The sequence below is a fragment of the Pleurodeles waltl genome, chromosome 3_1 (genome assembly GCF_031143425.1).
Source record: "Pleurodeles waltl isolate 20211129_DDA chromosome 3_1, aPleWal1.hap1.20221129, whole genome shotgun sequence".
Lineage (NCBI taxonomy): Eukaryota > Metazoa > Chordata > Amphibia > Caudata > Salamandridae > Pleurodeles > Pleurodeles waltl.
The window spans coordinates 182,766,037-182,785,696 of NC_090440.1; the positions used below are offsets into that span (position 1 = coordinate 182,766,037).

Sequence of the window (19,660 nt, forward strand, 5' to 3'; positions counted from 1 at the left end):
GTACATTTGTTTTAACTTCAACAGGAGGTATCTGTAGGCCGTGGACCTCAGCAGCATGTCTGAGGACTACAGAAAAATAAGCACCTTCTTATGTTGGTGGACTGAGGGAAGAGTGAGGAAGAAATCAACTCTGTACTGTTGGGGGGGGGAATGGAGTATCAAGCCCACTGGCCTCATCCAAATCCAAGTGCAAACTATTATTATAATAATGTGGAAATAAATCATCTAAAACATCACCATTGCCATCACATAATGGTAGCAATGTGAATCGAAAAGCTAATGGAAACTTTCGAGGATGGCTCATTGGTAGAGGAATTACGTTTTCTAATTTAGGCTGTATAGGAACTGGGTCCGCTGGAGAGGAGTCAGAGTGTGACCTCGGTCAGGATCAAGTGGATTGAGCTTGGGGTCAGACATTAGAATTTGCAGAGGAGCCCCCTCTGGTGACAGCAGGAAGACCATTCATAAAAGAGGTGCAGGAAAAAGTAGTGGATCCAGCATGCAAGTCAACAATGGAGAAGGTGTGGAACCCAAGGCAGGTTCCAGAGGCTCAGATGGTGCGGACAATAGTTACACTGGTGCTAACCAGACCGTGGATCCTTGAGGCCCGAAGGTATGGCAGAAAAAGTCAGAAGAGTGCCACAAATGCGCAGTATGGCCTCGACTTGCTACAGTATGACCAATGGCCCAGGGAACACAGGGTGCTTTGTAATCAACTGGGGGAAATTGGCTCCTTAATCAGATACTGGGAGAAAAATAGAGTGGCATCTTGACACCTTAGCGACTTCTCGTTAGCTAAACAGAGTGGAGATGGAGATTGAGTCCCACTTCCCCTCCTTGTGTGACTGACTGACTGACTGGATGACTTCGATCACAAAGAGAATTTGGTCCGGGACCAGCCTAGAGAGCAAGAACGGATCTGCACCCTTGATATGCACGGCAATTATGCAAGGTCTGTTACTTCTTTCAATGTTCAGTAACTTACAGTTTCGATTCAAGGTCACAGATAGTCTTTGGGAGCATGACAGCATATTCATTTGGAGTCGTGCCCTGAGCCCAAACAGAAAGGCACACCTCAGGGGACCATCACTAACACCCACTTACGACAATCACAGTAAGGTTTGAATACTGTAGTTTTAGGTGGAGATCTCATTCCCTGGTGCACTGGAATTCAATTTTCTAACAAACAAAAAAACACATCAAACCAATGAAGGGGGCTGAGCTCAAGATCCTCATTTAAAGGAGTGTAACAAAACAGAACTGATATTAGTATGCAGGAGTGTCTCTTACATGCAGCTCCATTCTCACTTCTGGGGCAGAAGGAAGCCAATGTAGAGCTGTGCAGCACCACCTAGCGGCATGACTGTGTACTGCTGTAAAACCTTCCATATCCAGTCTGGTGATTGGGGAATATTTTAAGGTGAGGAATCTGGAGTTAGAAGTATCCATCACAAATACATGCATGATATTTCTCGGTCCTATGCCCAGTACTGAAACGACATCAAAGCTGAGAATTCACCATCCATGATGCATGGCCAAATACCAAGCCCTGTGGCTTGTAGCCAGAGAAAAGAGGTTCTGGTCACAGACTGTCATTATTTCAGGTAATTCTGGTCAGTGTATGACCAAAGGTCAGACACATATACACAGTATTCACAGGGCACAGTTGCAGGGAATAACCAGCAGGTGGACCAGAAAGCGGAGGGCAAAGATCATTCCCATTATCTGCTAGTCCTTCAGCCAATCCTAGTAGAAACTGTGGGCTCAATGGAGATTATTCCTGTGACCAGTGTCCAGTGCACAGGGTCGCAAGCCATGCCCAGGTGGTATCGTAGACACTCTACAAAAAAGTGTCATTACAAACCCCAAGAAAGTGACTGAAGCAACAAGAATAAGGTTCAATGATCAACTTCAAATACGGCCACCATTAGAAGAAAAACCATCCAATTTTGACAACTAAATATCCTTAGATTTACCAAATATCTTCAGTTCCCAGGTCAACCTTTCTAGGCTCATCAGAATGAACGATAACAGCAAAAACAAATATATTAAGAGTTTGCATTCAGGAATCTACTCCTATCCAAAGGATATTGCAGCATGCCTGTATCTTCTTCACTCTCAAACTCAGAAGCAAAAATGGGAAAGAACGCCAGCTTTTCCTGAATACTCACAGGAGTTGTGTCTGCGTCTAAAAGCTTTGGACGAATTCAAGGACTCAAGCTGTCGCTCTACATAGCTGTGGGAACTTTGCTGAGGGGAGTTAATCATATCCTGGCTCCTCATATCAACCATCCGAGGGATGCTCTGAGGGGCACTGCTTGAAGTGGGAGGCTTCTTTGGCAACTTGCTCATGCCATTCTGGTTGGTGTCTGTTGGAAATGCGACAGCATAGGCAATCTGATCGATCTGTTGAGGATCCACAAACATCTGATTATCCTTGGCACTTGGGATCTCCAGAATTTTTAACTCTGTTATGTCTCCAGCCCTAAACATGGAGAAAAAAGTTCATCAACTAGCTATATTGTGGATATGAACACATTTCACCTTAATATTTTTACAGTTAGACAATATATTTTATTTAATACAAACCGAATAAAAACACTTGTTTTAACTAGACCAGGGTACCTAGCTGCTAGAGTCACCTGGTAATTTACAACTCCTATGAACTCCTTTAAAACAGTTCTCCTACACTCTCCTCCAAACCAGCCCATGTTAGCGTAACCTGAAATCCAGAAACCGCTACTATGGTCTGGTGTAGGTACATTAAAACATCAACATTAATCCACAATCCAACCTTCATCACCACAAGCTCAAAGCTTAAATCAATATACCACTGTTCAGTACTGGTGAGCTGCCTGGAATTTTACAGATATAAGTAGTAGTAAGACTTAATGGAGTAGCAGAATTTGTTTAGAATGACTTACTGCCAGAAAGATGAATTTAGCCGTTGTGTTACTGTACACTATTTACCAGGGGTGTGGAATTCTAATCACCTGATGCCTATGACACATTGTTTGGGTTAAAGGACAACAAGTTTTCATATTTGTTTTGTCCACTGAACAAGTGACCCAACCCCAGCACTGGCCATGTGGATCAGTGAAAGAAGATTTTGTTAGGACTGAGGCTCGATTTATTCATTACTTTAGTCTTTATTTCTGATCAGCAGCCCATAATTACAATTAACAATATATATAAAAAAAGAAACTAGTCTTGGATAACATAATGTAAGTGAGCCAGAGAAGAGAGAACAATCATCCAATCACAGTACAGCAATTTATATAGAACAGTCGTCAAGGAAAAAGTACTTCCTGTTTCAGTCAGTCAGTCAAAAGAACTTTATTTCGGCTACAAGAGCCACAAAAGCACAGCAACAATAAATAATTACACAGAATTAAATGAAATATATACAGTACATGTGATTAGATAAAATTAAATTAAATTAAATACACTCCCAGAGTAAGTTTATACATTCTTGCAAAAACCATTATACAGATAGAAGTTTACCTCGGACAATCCAACTTGCCCCAAGGAATTTGGCAACAGCAATCACTAGCATAGGGCGAGTGTCTGATCTAAGAATTCGGAGAGCTAAATCGGACCTGCGAACTCCCAGCAGTCTACAAGCCGTGGCCAGCCATTTCCTGCGTGAGGCAGTGTATGCAGGGCAGACAAATAGAACGTGAGGGAGTTTTTCAATGGATGCTTTACAAGCTGGGCAGATGGTTGTTTCATCATGTGACCAGTGACTAGTAAATAGTCTTAAGGCAGGGTGCCAATACAGAAATGGAAGTACAACTTACTTTCTCTTGGCACCGTGATTATGTCCCCGAAAGCCTCACATTTGCACGTCTCTTAAGTTGGTGAGGTCACATGATAGTGTAGAGTGAAGAGCAACCCTCATGTCTTCAGAGTCTACCATGTGCCAGTACAATTTGTTAAGATCACTTTTTGAAGGGAAGGAAGTAGTGGTTGGGGAATCCCAAAGTTCTCTAAGCCCAAGAGAGTAAAGTAGCCCCTTGATGTGTCTGAACCGGGGGATACTATGAGAGTGGTCAGCTTCTAAGATGACCTGCAGGGCTATAGTAAAGGAGGCAAGCTCCGGGGTGGTCCAAAGATGCTGCCAATACAAGAGGGGACGTAGGCGGGCTTTGTGGCCAATGCGCTTCATGCCTCTGTCTTTAAAAAGGGGAAACAGTGGAGTACTTGAAGGGAGGGACACCAGATTTCTTAAGAAATTATTTTCAGAAAACTTTATATCTTGGGCCTAGGCATAGCCCCAAAGTTCAGGCCTGTAGAGGGCTGAACTTACTGCCCTGGTTTCATATATCCGGATTGCGGGCGTATTGGTTTGGTATGTGAGAGGTTAAAGTGCTTTATTAAGACCCCCGTTGTTTGCTTTAACTTCAGTGCTTGCTTTGCAACATGTGATTTCCAAGACATTTTTTCAGTTAACATTATGCCCAGGTAACTAAAAGTGCCAACCTTTTCAAGTGGAGTTCCCTCGCCAGCGAACTTTCCTCTAAATGATCTTTGTGGATTTAGTATCATCAATTTCATTTTAGAGGCATTGATTTCAAGTCCCCGTGTGAAGCAAAATTCCTCAAAACACAGGAGTTTACGTAATCCACTTGGGGTCTTGGATATCAGGACTGTATTGTCTGCAAAGAGCAGGACCAGATTTTCTGTGTGCCTAGCGATGGTGGGTCAGCCTCCAGTCTGAGTAAAGAGGGGACAATATCATTCATGTGCAGGGATAACGGAGGGGGGGGGGCAAGGACACACCCTTGCCGCACACCCCTTGACATCTGAATTCTGTCAGTTAGCTGGGCCCTAACGTCCCACCCGACACGTGCATACCCTCATGGAGCCGAGTTAGTAATACAAGAATGTGCTTGGGGATTCCCATTACGGAAAGAACTTCCCACGGCTTGTTACGGGGTCCTAAATCGAACGCGTATTTCAAGTCCACAAAAGCAACATACAGGTTCCCTTTTCCAATAAAAACGTTTTTCAAGTTTAAGAGCAGAAACTTAAGGGCTTGCTCAATGGTAGATTTTTTTTGCGAAAACCTGCCTGGAGGGGACTAAGGGCCAGATGTAGCAACCCGTTTGCGAGTCGCAAACGGCGAAAATCGCCGTTTGCGACTCGCAAACCTGGGTTTGCAATTCAGAAATGCATATTGCGAGTCGTTACCGACTCGCAATATGCATTTCCGACTCGCAAATAGGAAGGGGTGTTCCCTTCCTATTTGCGAGTCGCATTGGGATGCAATACCATTTGCGACCGCATGGCATCGCAGTTACCATCCACTTCAAGTGGATGGTAACCCAATCGCAAATTGGAAGGGGTCCCCATGGGACCCCTTCCAGTTTATGACTGGACCCCAAAATATTTTTTTCAGGGCAGGGAGTGGTCCAAGGGACCACTCCCTGCCCTGAAAAAAAAAACGAAACTAAAGGTTTCGGTTTTTTTTGAAGTGCAGCTCGTTTTCCCTTAAGGAAAACGGGCTACACTTCAAAAAAAAAAAAAATGCTTTATTTAAAAGCAGGTCGCTAACATGGAGGTCTGCTGACGTCAGCAGGCCTCCATGTTAGCGAGTGCCTATACTCGCAATGGGGCCGCAATTTGCGACCCACCTCATGAATATTCATGAGGTGGGTCATTGCGACCCCATTGCGAGTTGCAGTCGGTGTCTGAGACACCGTACTGCATAGCAATTTGCGACTTGCAAATTGCGAGTCGCAGGGACTCGCAATTTGCAAGTTCCAAATTGCTTTTTTGCTACATCTGGCCCTAAGGATGTTGCGTTCCGTCATGCAGTCTTGAATCTTGCCCAAAAGGCAATAACAGAACACTTTCTGCACACAGTCTATTAAGCTAATTGGCCTATAATTACTGGGGAGGCTTCTGTCACCCTTTTTGAAAATTGGGACAACAATGGCCCCCTTCCAAGACTCCGGGATTGGCGCCCCAGATGCTACTGCATTCGCTATGATGGTGATATATCTTGATCAGATTGTTATAATCGGTTAAAAACAGGTCTGCTGTTTCTCTGCTGCTATAATTTTTTTCCTGAGCAGCGTTATGTACAATTTATTATCACTGTAGGTTCTGTGCTGTAAGAAACCTATTCCTTTAAGGTTTCTGATGTATTTGGACTTGTCAATTGTTGGTATCAGGTGCACACTTAAAGGATTGCTTTGTTGGCTCCTGCTCTGGGCTCTTTTCTTCACAGTGGTACTGGAGCCATGGAAGTTGAGAGCATGATTATTTTCTCGACAGGCCAGGGGCACTGTAGGTGCATCATCGCTCTCTTGCTCTTAGATCCTTGTTGTTTCAACATCCTGTATCCCTGCAGACAATAGAGAGGGAGCTGCATAACAGCTAGAGGTCATAGCACCTGCCTTCCTTCATTACAATTCTTTCTCACTGAAAAATCTTAACACTTCACCAATCACTTCAACAAACAGGTGAAGAGCAGTAGGCTATGCTTTAAGTGATTGGTCAAATGTGAAACAGCCCAACATATCCAAGGGAAAGTTGGGGTTTTAAAAGAATTGCTACACCTGAGGTAACTAGCCCTTCGGTACTCAAATGTTCAATTGGTACTGGTGCCAATATAAATATTACGTTTTACACCTGAAACACATGGCAGATGCTAAATTATATTGTTCCTTGAGAAGGTAAAGGAGGAACAGTATTTCCTCCCAATTGGTGGCAACTTACTGAATGCTTTAGATGAACCTGACAGAAGCAGTGTCATCTGCTCTAGAGGCCCTTGGCAGAAAACGTGTCTTATTAGCCACAGCCCACATCTGAACAACCCCTAACCCATCTAAGAACGATCTAGGGCATTCCAAATTCTTTGAACCCCAAGGTGTACAAAACACTCCACGAAAGGCCAGGAATAAGAGCATTAAGGGTTTTCCCACCTCTGATGCATTTGAAAGACTTAGTTATGCCTGTTTAAAATGGCAGGTGTCCACACGAAACAGCAAGCTGGAAGACAATCAACCAGAGAATACTCCTGGAAAGGAAGCACCTTCTTTCCATGAGGGAAAACTTGATGACAGAGAAGGTTCAGTGGCTCAGGACCATAAAGATGATTTTGGTGAGGAACCAGGTCATAGTTTATCCTGGCAAAAGAGGCGAGCCAAGCATCCCAAGTTGGAGGATAAATCCTCAGAAGGTCCATCCAGTGACTAAGACATGCTGGACTCAGACGATGTCTATCACCATTTGTCCTCAGAGTAAAACCTAGGAGAGAAAGTGGCTCACAGACTATGAACCTCTGGCTAATGGTCAGAGGACGACTTAGGGCAGTATGCCCGGACTGTTCCTAGAAAGGCAAAGTCGCAGTGACTCCCAAAATGAATGGGAAAATGGAAACCTTCTTCACAGACTTCTTTAAGGATGCTTAACAGGCCCCTGGCAAAACCTCTAGCTGTGGTGAAAAGAGGCCAGGGAAACTAGCAAACCGATTTCACCAGAAATTCTGTCTGTATGGGCCGGAAGGGCAATATGTTTCCTTTTGTATGCTAGTTATACATTGTAGAGTGACCGACGGAGTTCTCCCCTAGTCAAAGTGTAGGAGGCTGGCCTGGCTTATAGTGGGTACCTTGTGGTACTTACACCCTGTGCGAGGTCCAGTTATCCCTTATTAGTAAAATAGAGGTGTTTCTAGCAGCTTAGGCTGATAGAAGGTAGCTATGGCAAAGCAGCTTAGGCTGAACTAGGAGACATGCAAAGCTCCTACTAGACCACTTATATCATATAGCACAATATCATAAGAAAACACAATACTCAGAGTTACTAAAAATAAAGGTACTTTATTTTTATGACAATATGCCACAAGTATCTCAGTGAGTACCCTCAGTTAGAAGGTAAGTAATATACACAAGTTATATGTACACAAACCCAAAACAGGTAGGTAATAGTATGAAAAGTAATACAAACAGTGTAGAATTACAATAGGATGCAATAGGTGAACATAGGTCGAGGGGCAACACAAACCATATACTCCAAAGGTGGAATGCGAATCACGAATGGACCCCAGACCTATGGGAGCTTGTAGAGAGGCTGGGACTGTAAGAAAACAGTCATGGTGTCCAAGATACCCCACCCCAAGACCCTGAAAAGTAGGAGTTAAGTACACCTACTACTCCAATAGGACACAACAGTCATGACAGGGGGATTCTGCAAGAACCACAAACACCAGCAAAGCACTGAAGACGGATTCCTGGACCTGAGGTCCTGCAAGGCAAGGGGAACAAGTCCAAGAGTAGCGATAGTGTCCAGCGGGGGCAGGAGCCCAGGAAACCCCAGATAAAAGTGCAAGAAGGCTGCTTCTGGGTGAAAGAAGCCAAGGATTCTGCAACAACGAAAAGGGCTAGGAACTTCTTCTTTGGATGGAAGATGTCCCACGGCGTGCTGGAGGTTGCAGAAGTGTTTCCATGCAGAAATACCGCAAACAAGCCTTGCTAGCTGCAAGGGTCGCCGTAGAGGTTTTTGGGTGCTGCTGGGGACCAGGATGTCGCCCCTTGGAGGAGGAGACAGAGGGGATGCTCAGCAACTCAGAGAGCCCCCACAGAAGCAGGCAGCACCCGCAGAAGTACCGGAGCAGGCACTTGGAAGATTTGTGAACCGGAGTCAACTCAGAGTCACAAAGGAGGGTCCAATGACGTCGAAGTCCAACTCAGAGGGTTGAGCACTGCAGGACGGAGTGCTGGGGACCCAGGCTAGGCTTTGCAAAAAGGAATCCTTGGAGAAGTGCACAGAAGCCAGAGCAGCTGCAAATCACGCAGTACACAGGTTTGCAGTCTAGCGTGGGGAGGCAAGGACTTACCTCCACCAAACTTGGACTGAAGGATCACTGGACTGTGGGGGTCACTTAGATATAGCTCCTCTGTTCCAGGGACCACCCTCGTCGAGATAAGGGGACCCAGAGGCCTGGTGATGCAGATGTTTGGTGCCTGCGTTAGCAGGGGAAAGACTCTGTCAACCCACGGGAGATTTCTTTGGGATTTCCAGTGCAGGGTGAAGGCAGACAGCCCTCAGAGCATGCACCACCAGGAAGCAGTCGAGAAAGCAGGCAGGATTAGGCGCTACATTGTTGCTGGTAGTCGTCTTGCTACTTTGTTGCGGTTTTGCAGGCATCCTGGAGCAGTCAGCGGTCGATCCTTGGCAGAAGTCGAAGAGGGAAGTGCAGAGGAACTATGGTGAGCTCTTGCATTTATTATCTGAAGAATACCCCAGAGGCGGGACCCTAAATAGCCAGAAAAGGAGGTTTGGCTACCAAGAAATGAGGACTGGCTACCAAGAAAGGTAAGAGCTTTTCAGAGGGGGTCTCTGATGTCACCTGCTGGCACTAGCCACTCAGAGCAGTCCAGTGTGCCCCCAAACACCTCTGTTTCCAAGATGGCAGAGGTCTGGGACACACTGGAGGAGCTCTGGGCAACTACCCTGGAAGGTACTGGTCAGGGGAGTGGCCACTCCCCTTTCCTTTGTCCAGTTTCGTGCCAGAGCAGGGCTGGGGGATCCCTGAACCGGTGTAGACTGGCTTATGCAAAGATGGGCACCATCTGTGCCCTTCAAAGCATTTCCAGAAGCTGGGGGAGGCTATTCCTCCCCAGCCCTTCACACTTATTTCCAAAGGGAGAGGGTGTAACACCCTCTCTCAGAGGAAATCCTTTGTTCTACCTTCCTGGGCCGGGGCTGCCCAGACCCCAGGAGGGCAGAATCCTGTCTGAGGGGTTGGCAGCAGCTTCAGTGGAAACCCCGGAAAGGCAGTTTGGCAGTACCCGGGTTCCATGCTAGGGACCCGGGGGATCATGGAATTGTCGGTATTGGGGTGACAATTCCATGATCTTAGACATGTTACATGGCCATGTTTGGAGTTACCATTGTGACGCTATACATAGGTAGTGACCTATATATAGTGCATGCGTGTAATGGTGTCCCCGCACTCACAAAGTCCGGGGAATTTGCCCTGAATGATGTGGGGGCACCTTGGCTAGTGCCAGGGTGCCCACACACTAAGTAACTTGGCACCCAACCTTCACCAAGTGAGGGCTAGACATATAGGTGACTTATAAGTTACTTATGTGCAGTAAAAAAATGGCTGTGAAATAACGTGGATCTTATTTCACTCAGGCTGCAGTGGCAGGCCTGTGTAAGAATTGCCTGAGCTCCCTATGGGTGGCAAAAGAAATGTTGCAGCCCATAGGGATCTCCTGGAACCCCAATACCCTGGGTACCTAAGTACCATATACAAGGGAATTATATGGGTGTACCAGTGTGCCAATGAGAATTGGTAAATTTAGTCACTAGCCTGCAGTGACAAATTTAGAAAGCAGAGAGAGCATGAACACTGAGGTTCTGGTTAACAGAGCCTCAGTGATACAGTTAGGCACCACACAGGGAACACATACAGGGCACATACTATGAGCACAGGGGTCCTGCCTAGCAGGATCCCAGTGACACAAAGGCTAAAACAAACATACATACAGTGAAATTGGAGGTAACATGCCAGGCAAGATGGTAATTTCCTACACAAAGTAATCCCCAAGTTGGGCAAATTTGCATTCTCAGAAGTGGGCCAGTGCAGAGGGAGGTCTCTTCGGAGACCCCTTCATAAATGGACCTTCACAAGTTTGTTACCATTTTTTCCTTCTTTGAATAAATCCCAACAGGCTATGAAAAGAGTTTGAAGCTGTAGGACTTTTAGCACGGCCAGTACAGCAAGGGGAGCCCTTCGACCAGCTAACCATTACCTCCAATCCTTAGGAAAACAATCTAACGACAGGATCAAACGATATTCAGAATTTTGTTTTCTGCCCACACAGCAAACCAGCAGATGTCATGGAAGCAGAAGTGCATTCTGTTGCACCACCAGTGCACTAGGAGTCGTTAAGGTAAGGATTACCCCCACCCCCAACCATGAGTGGGCAGGAGTCTCAGCTTGTTTAAACATAAGTGGAGAGAGATTAAGGAAATGCTGGAGACCTTCAAACAGCGAAAGGCTGAGGGGTCATTGTTTTTTCTTTGCACCCAGAGGGTTTTATAAGCAATCTAATCTTAATAGAGAAAATGGGCAAAGGTCTTCATACAGTATTAAATCGATGCTAAATTCAACAATGGCTGGTTTCTGCCTTTTTAAGATGGAGGGGATTCATCTCATCAGACACATGTTTTTAAATAACAACTGGCTGGCCAGATTGGACCTGAAACATACTTGTCTCAATTCTGATTTATGCACCTCATTGAAAGTTCATCTTATTTTTGTGGAAGGAGCAGATTTATGAGTTACTGGACTTACAGTTCAATCTATCATCAGTGCTTTGGTATTTAATTAAGGTGCATGGACCGGGCTTTTATCCAATAGTATACCTAGGAGATATTTCACTGATGAACCAATAAGACGACTTGAGGATGACAAGAACCCTCCTGGAAGGCTTGGGATACATCATCAACAGAAGGGTTACATTGCTCAGGTCTGTGACAGACTTAATTCATTAAACGCTGAAACTCCCTTAGAAGGAAAAGGAGACTATCAGACAAGAATTGAGAAGAGCACTACTGAGGATGGCCATTTCTCTATGACAACCGGCAAGGCTGGAGGGACTCCTAACAGTCATTTCAGGCAATCTTCCCGCAACCACTTCATTACCGGACTTTTCAAAGACTGAAGTATTTCATCTCAAGAGGGAACTCACTTGAGCAGAGAAAATCGTTCTCACAGAAGAAGCCAGGACAGAGATCCATTGGTGGCTGACCAACATAGGGTCTGGAATGGCAGGGCTATCTTCTGAACCACTTCAGATATAGTCAAAGAAGTGAGTGACAGGTGCTCAGGATGGGGAGCTCACTGCGAGGATATTACCACAGTGGGGCAGTTGTCAGCTAAACAACTGGGAATGATCATCATCTCTCCGGAACTCCTGGTGAAATACTTCACAGTAAAATGTTTGACAAAGAACAAAATAGCCTGCTTTGTGCTTCTACAAATAGACAATACATAAATAGAATAGTGGGGCATGAAGTCTGGAGTACTGGAAGAACTGGCCAAAACCTCTGGCACTTCTGCCTTGACAGAGGATTTCAGTTGGCAGCCAAAATAGGACTTCAGACTGAACACCACGCACCAGAAGGGTTTCACTGAATGAATACTGGATGCAGGAGTGTTCCACGTGACATTGAAAAAAGCAAGACAACGTGAGATGCCGTGGTACTTCTGCTGGAGTCTAGGAGAGCTGGATGAAGCCAAACACCTTCAATCAGAATTGGAGTCAAACTGAACTATGCTTTTCACCCAATTACAATTATTACAAGACTGACTGTGCAGGTGGGAAGACAGAAGGCAAACTCTAATAACGGTCCTGTGGAGATTACACATTTGGTTTCCAGTTCTTCTTTGACTTTCTTAGACTTCTCTAGTCCTTCTTCCTCAGCAGCCAGATATACTGAAGGACTGTCAAGGTAACTTCTATCAACTGGTACGGGAAGGATCTTTCCAACTTAAGGCATGGAAGTTTACCAGAGATACTGGAAAATCCCAGTATTATGAGTCTCATAAAAAGGCCTAGTCTGAGTCAGTCAAATGATACAATTCAGCATGGCGAATGTGGCCCTGCTGGTGTTTGAGATAGCAGCGGGATCCCAGGTTGACAGATAATAAATACTGAATTACCTCTCTGAACTGGCAGACAGCGAGCTTGCTTCTAGGACTATCAAAACCTGAAGGCCTGCAATTTTGGCAAGCTATTAGACTCTCATTGGGGTGCTGGTGGAAAAACATACCACTTTGTGGAGACATCTCCCAGGCATTCGACTATCTTTTCTCCCTGAAGCACTATATGCCCAATTATGGGATGCAAATCTACCCTGAATCGTTTGGCATAATGGCAGGATATTATCTGTCAAGGAGAGAGCTTTTAAATAAGCTGGCTATTTTGCTGTGTGCCTTCGATCATGTAAAAGTGCCCTAGACCTATTTAATACTTACTCCTCAATGTGTCACATTTACAGCCTCTAGGGGAAGTGTGCTATACCAGACCAGTTTCCTATTCGGCATTTTCAGATACTCTGAAACTGTGTGTGGTCAGATGAGCTAAAGCCTATGAGGTTATGACAAAGGAGGCCAGGCGTATCGGAACTAGACAACTTATCGCTATTAAGAAACCCACAGACTAGTATTCTCTTCAATTATCATATGATGGGTTTTTTGGGTAATGAGTGAAGCAAGAACAGCTACAGATTTGGGGGATCACTCAGTGAGAGGAGTAAAGGCACCAAAAGGCCTTCTCTTTAGGTGGTCGGGTGGAAGAACTATTGAATTCGCTCAACTTTTCCACAGAATCAACATTCAAGGAATTCTACTTCTAACCAGGGATGATGGTTGCATCATTGGTAGTCAGTAAGTTTTAAACTTGCTAAATCCAAACCTTCTGTCCTAATCGACAATGTAAAATTTCCTCTCTCCTTGACAGATGTTATCCTGCCATGAGTCCATAAGATTCAGGATAGATTCACATCCCATAATTTGGCATATGATGCTTCCGGGAGAACATTGAAACTTTCAATTCTTTTAAAAACATAGTAGTGAGGATTATCCTACTTAATATCAAGACAACGGAAGAAAACCCTCCCAAGGGAAAAAAAAATACACCATCATTTAGTATAAGTATATTTTGTTCTGTAAGCATAAGAAATTGGATTATTAACTGGGATGGGTGACTACCCACCTCAAGGAATAATCAAACTTGTCAGAAGGAACCCTTAAACTCACCAAATTAACCGGAGTTCACCCCGCTGGTGCGAACTGCACAAAGCAGTTATCTTAGGAAATGTGTAACATATTTATGCAGTAATAAAATCGAGATGTAAAATAAAAATCCTCAAACAATTAGAAAAATAGAGTAAATCTTACTCCACAAAATAACACCAAGAATGACAAAAATACTATAAGGGAAAGTGGTTGTATGTATTTTTAAACTTTTAAGTAGGAATAGTGCCAAAAAGCATACAGTGCCATTGCTAGTCAATGGTTCGGGTACACTAGAAGCTAGGCACATATTGATGCTAGCCGTGATGGAGCACGGGGTGAGAGGCAACAACCAGGTTTGTCCTGGTCAAAGATTTTATCTTCAGATTTTAGTCCTTTAAGTGCCAATCTACCACAGGAGTACCCTGTTAAAGTTCCCCAGGAACCTCATGTACTTACAGACTCAGATACCTACAGTAGGGCCCAATCCATTCCAATTGTGGCTGGTCAGCTGGGCAGTTGCAGGAAAAGGCCTCTTGCAGCTTTTCTCACAGTAGCATAAACATGAGGTCAGCTTTATGACTGTTGGAGTCCACTTCTTTGTCCCGTGTACAACAGAGAGCCACTCAAGTCCTCTAGGTCTCTTCTCGGGTTGCAGACAGCAAGTTCAGCCCTTTTTTGAACGTCCGCAGGTCCAGGAGTATTCTAAAGTGGTTGCCTGGAGGTGCTACATTTATACCTGGCATGAGCTAGTGGGTGTGACTGACTCATGGGCAGCCCTAACCAAAGGGGTAAAAAAGTTCCTAGGGCCAACCCTATCCACTACAGGCATTTTCCTGGATGGTGAAAGTCTTCAGCTATACTAAACTAAAACTTCAAGGGCTGGGGTGTTTGTGGGAAGTGTATTATGGTAATTCTCATTTCCTCCCACATTTCAAATCAAAACCAAAAAAAGGTGTGAAGCAACCATTAACTCAGAATATACCCAGAGACAGACTTCTCTGTAGGGTCTTCCCACAACCAGATAGTGGATCCACAAAAATTGTTTGACACCCTGTTCCTTTACTTTCAAGTACATCACTAGAGTTATATTTAAAACACCAGCAGAACTGTCAAAAAGGATTTGAAATTAAGGTAAACAAGCATCTGCACTGTAATAGGTCTTGCATTTGCTTGGGTTAGAGCTATTGGGGTTGTAAATGAATAATTGGACTTTTCTTGCCACATAAATTGGTCAACCCTGCCACATAATTTGGTCCTCTCAGTCACATAAATCCAATGGCCCTGCAAATAACTAGAGCACTTCCATTTACCTTCTTTCTCTATCTGCAGCAAAAATAAAATGAAAAAATGTCTATTATTTATCATATGCATTTATATCAATATTGTGATGCCCCCCGCCCCCCAACCTAGAGTGGGGACCCAGAGATGACCTAGACAGAAATAGCAAGTTGTGCTGACCGTTTTGACGGTGGTCCCATTATCCTAGGACCACCGCACATCGAGTCATGGGCAAAATGTTTTGTAACAGGAATGCCCAGCAAAGCATAACGAGGTGAGTTTCTGAGTGCAGCGACTATTGTAGTATCTTGACTGTAATTATCAGAACAGCCCCAGCAGGGCACCACACTAAAAAATAGCATTTGGAAGAAATATGGTGGTCATGTAACCACATAGTCTGCCCCTAGAGAGCATTACCACATGAAAACAGAATGGCAAAACGTAATGCAGTATAACCATACATCTAGCCCCTAGGGGGAGTTATGCATTACACATTTTCATGCCTTGCATTCCTACCAGAGTAATATTACAAACAAGGTCCTTACAACACAAACTACTCCCAGCTGTAAAACAAAAGTTTCAGCCATGAGAGAACTTAGACATTAAATGGTGGGAGGGGTTGTTATTTTGAGGTCCCCCCCAACCTAGTGTGAGGACCCAGAGATGACCTAGACAGAAAGGGCACATCGTGCTGAACGTTTTGATGGTGGTCCCATAGTCCTAGGAGCGCCACACGATGGAGTTATGGCCAGAAATGTTTTGTAAAAGGAATTCCCCACAAAGCATTAAGGGGTGAGTTTCCTAGTGCAGCGAATTTTGTAGTGTCTTGACTGTAGTGCTCAGAACAGCCCCTAGAGGACACCACAATAAACATAGCATTTGGAAGAAATATGGTGGTCATGTAACAATATAGTCAGCTCCTAGATAGCATAGCCACATGAAGAGAATGGCAAAAAGTAATGTAGGGTAACCATATATTTCGCCCTTAGTGGGCTCAGTGCCCTACACGTTTTCAGGCCTTGCAGGCCTATAGCAATATTACTAAAAACAAGGGCCTTAAAAACACAAAGTATTCCCAGCCATAGAACAAAGTTCAGACATGAGAGCTTAAAAAGACACTGAATGGTGGGAGAGGTTACTATTTTGGGGTCACCCCAACTTAAGAGTGGGGACCTAGAGATGACCTAGACAGAAAGAGTGTGTCATGCTGAATGTTTTGGTAATGGTCCCATTATCCTAGAACTACCACATTGAGTTATGGGCAAAGATTTTTGTAAAAGAAATGCTCCGCAAAGCATTATGCGGAGAGTTTCCCCAGAGTATTATGAATATTGTAGTATAGACTTTCCTGCTGTGCCAGGAGAGCCGCGCTGAGGATTTCTGTGTTTTCTTCTGTTTAAAATGTGCCAGTCCATATATTTTTTATCTGCTAAACATGTAAAGCGCTCCTCTGATAGTTTGTACTGTATGAAACTTCCAACAAAAAAAAGAAAAAAGAATCTCCCTTCAGGTTGCATCCTTTGGGCCCAGACACCACAAAGAAACAGTGGCATGCCCAAAAACAAGGAAGAAACAGCATACAGACATGGAGCACAAAGCGGAGAGGTAAAATAAAACATTAGTGAGCCACACTAAGGTATATAGCTGATTGTGCAATAATCCATGTAACATGGTCAGTCTCCAAGGCGGTAACAAAGCAGTCTCAAAGCAGGAAAAACGTAAAGTATTTGTCTATGAAATCATGGAAATTTTGTAAGGCAGGCTAAGGAACGAATGAACGTGATGGGCGAGGTGAAAGCCCACAGAAATAGATTACAATATGTCAAAGACAACACATGCATGCTGCCTAAACTCGACCTAAAAAGGATGCTTACTTCCCATCCTAAATATTCTGTCAGGTTCCAGAGTGTGTTTTCTAATGCTAATTACTGGCTGGTAGAAGAGTAAGCAAATGCAAATGTAACTTTTAGGCAAAGAAAAGACAACTTTCTAAAAGCTACTCCTCTTAAATATTTATTAAAAATCTGACTTCACCACCGACTTGGATTTTTAATAACTAATACAAATACTTGTTTAATTATTTCTCTAACTAGTCCCATAACAGAGATACAGTATTCAGATTATAACCTGTATTTCAGTTTTCTACATAGGACAGCAAGGCCTGCCATAGTACAAAAACAGCTTTTGGGTGGTAGTCGCTGTAAAGACATGTTCACTTTAAGCTTCTACATTGCCTACTTTTAATTATCATGTGTCAACTCAATCTTGTGCCTTATGCACAGTGGGTATTACTCGCCAAGTAGAACTGCTAGGACGCAAATATGTGGTGCCACTTCCACAGTGGCATTTACAAACCTGGGCACTGTATGACCATGTAGACAGGGAAAACATTCGAGAGGCGATCAGGGAATAATCTGCTGTTAACACAGGGATGTGGACTGTATGGGAGGCATTTAAAGTGATCGTACAGGGTAAATGCATTAGCATGACCAATGGAGTGAAGAAGTCCCTCAGGAAAACAACAACAGGCTTGGAAAGGCGCATAGCAGAAATGCAGGCACCACACACAGAAGACACCTGGGGAGCTAAACAACGGTCAATGGAGGACATGGAACAAGCAAGAGAAACACTAGGGAAATCTGATTACAGGACTTACAATGAACTAATACACGAACAGGGGGTAATGGCTAGGTGTCTCCTAGAATAGCTAAAGAACAGAGAAAAGAGAAGTAATACAGTGAAGGCTAAAAAAAATGAGCACAGGACTATTTTCTATGACATTATTTTTTTTGGGGGGGGGGGTTTATAATCAATATTATATACAAATAAGGGTCCCGCTGACGAGGCAGGTATCACAACTCTGTTAGAGGAAGCAGGCCTGCACAGGGTGACTGCAGAAACGCAGACTCTATTGAATACCCCAATTGATGACACATTATGTGGGCAATTAAAAATAGGAGCATGGGCTAGGCACCCAGAAATGTCTGGCTACCAAACATATGTGAATCTTCTAAGCACCCCCTCGCTGGTCATGTACAGGGAGGCGATGGAAGTGGGGACTCTCCCAACCTCACCCCACGAAGTACACATAGTGGTGTTGCCAAGCCTGGAAGGATCCCTTACAATGTGAATCATATAGTCCACTTTCTATAATTATTGTGAACGCCAGGATATTAGGGAAGATTCTGGCTTGCCTTGATGTTCAGAAGCTTCCACTGAATGATGGAGGCATGTAGGCACAGAACTTCAGAGTTCATTACCAAGCAGGCCAGCTACAGTACATAGTCCCCTGGCTTCATGAATAGGACACAGATCCGGTAGTTCAAATACTTTAGCAAGATGAGTCTATTGGTGTTCCCCTGAATTCTCACAAGAAAAGAGCTAAACCACCAATGCAAATCTCAATGACCCTGGACATATGGGACAAAGCATCCAAGGAGGAAGGAGGCAAATATATACATCTGCAGCAACTAGTCCCTTGGTGTAGAGGGATTTTCCCCACAGTACCAACTTCCCTGAGACAGAAGGATGGGGAAGGCATACCCCAATGGGTGGGAGATTTATATGAGGATGGCCGATTGATCGGGTATGCAGCGTATTGTGCTAGATGGGGTGTTGCTGGCAATTGCGTTCTTGTGTATGCTGGGCTGGTGGCAGCAATCCAGAAGACCTGGCCAGGGTTTCCGTGGGAGCCAGACACACATTTAGAGATTTCACGATTTTATGCAGTACTGGTCCCACGCACAGACAGAGGTATGATTACACTAAAATCCTACCAGTAAAGAGATATAAGGGAGGACTTGGGGGAGCAAGAGTGGAGGAGTAGTCTCAGCACCGGCAAGAAAGTCACCTGCAATGCTTGGTTGAAATTAATTAACTATAAATGTGTACATATGGACTATGTGACACCACAGCACCTACACCGGATGACTGTCCAAATCAGATAACTGCCCAAAATGTTGGATGGCAGTGGGCACATATTTACACATGTAGTGGACTATTTACACATATAGTGGACTTGCCAGGGGGAGAAGGACTTCTGGGGAGACATTATTACCAAACTGAGTGCACTGACAGGGGTTCTCTTGCAGCGGATGATACAGTCGTGGCTGCCAGGCTATGTACCTCGCTCTAAGCACACAAAAGTAATAAAACAAAGTGGTGGAATTAGACTGGCGATGGCCAAAAAATATATTGCGTTGAAGAGGATAGTTAGTCAACTGCTGACTAAAGGGCGCTGGACCAGGGAATTTAGCCAGTGGGTATGGGCTGAATGTGGAGGGCGGCATACATTGACATACATATAGGGAGGACCGGCGGGGACTCATAATATGGAACATGGCAGAAATTAATTTGCAACAAGCAGAAGAAGGTGCTTAAAGAGAAAAGCCTGCCAAATTATAGTGAGCAGCCTGAATGAGATGGGTGGGGATTCTGATGTGTATTGAGCTGAACGTGCTCTATGATAATGTATGTCAGAGGTGGGCCAAACCAGTGGCCTTATTTTAGGTGCACAAAATTGATGTTAGTTCCTCCATTGGCAAGGGGAGAGGGGAGCACTTAAGGGATTGACACCTTTGTTTAAAAATCAATAAAGAAATTTAAAAAAAACACAAA

The 19,660-nt window shown here is 44.3% G+C and overlaps 1 protein-coding gene across 1 annotated transcript in view; it reads right to left on the bottom strand.

The window, feature by feature from the left end:
• Positions 1–19,660, bottom strand: part of EDC3 (enhancer of mRNA decapping 3) — a 268,864-nt gene that overhangs the window by 212,586 nt on the left and 36,618 nt on the right. Inside the window, exon 3 of the mRNA XM_069222129.1 lies at positions 2,172–2,485. Within this exon, the coding sequence (XP_069078230.1) occupies positions 2,172–2,485 (314 nt within the window). The remainder of the gene's footprint in view (positions 1–2,171; positions 2,486–19,660) is intronic.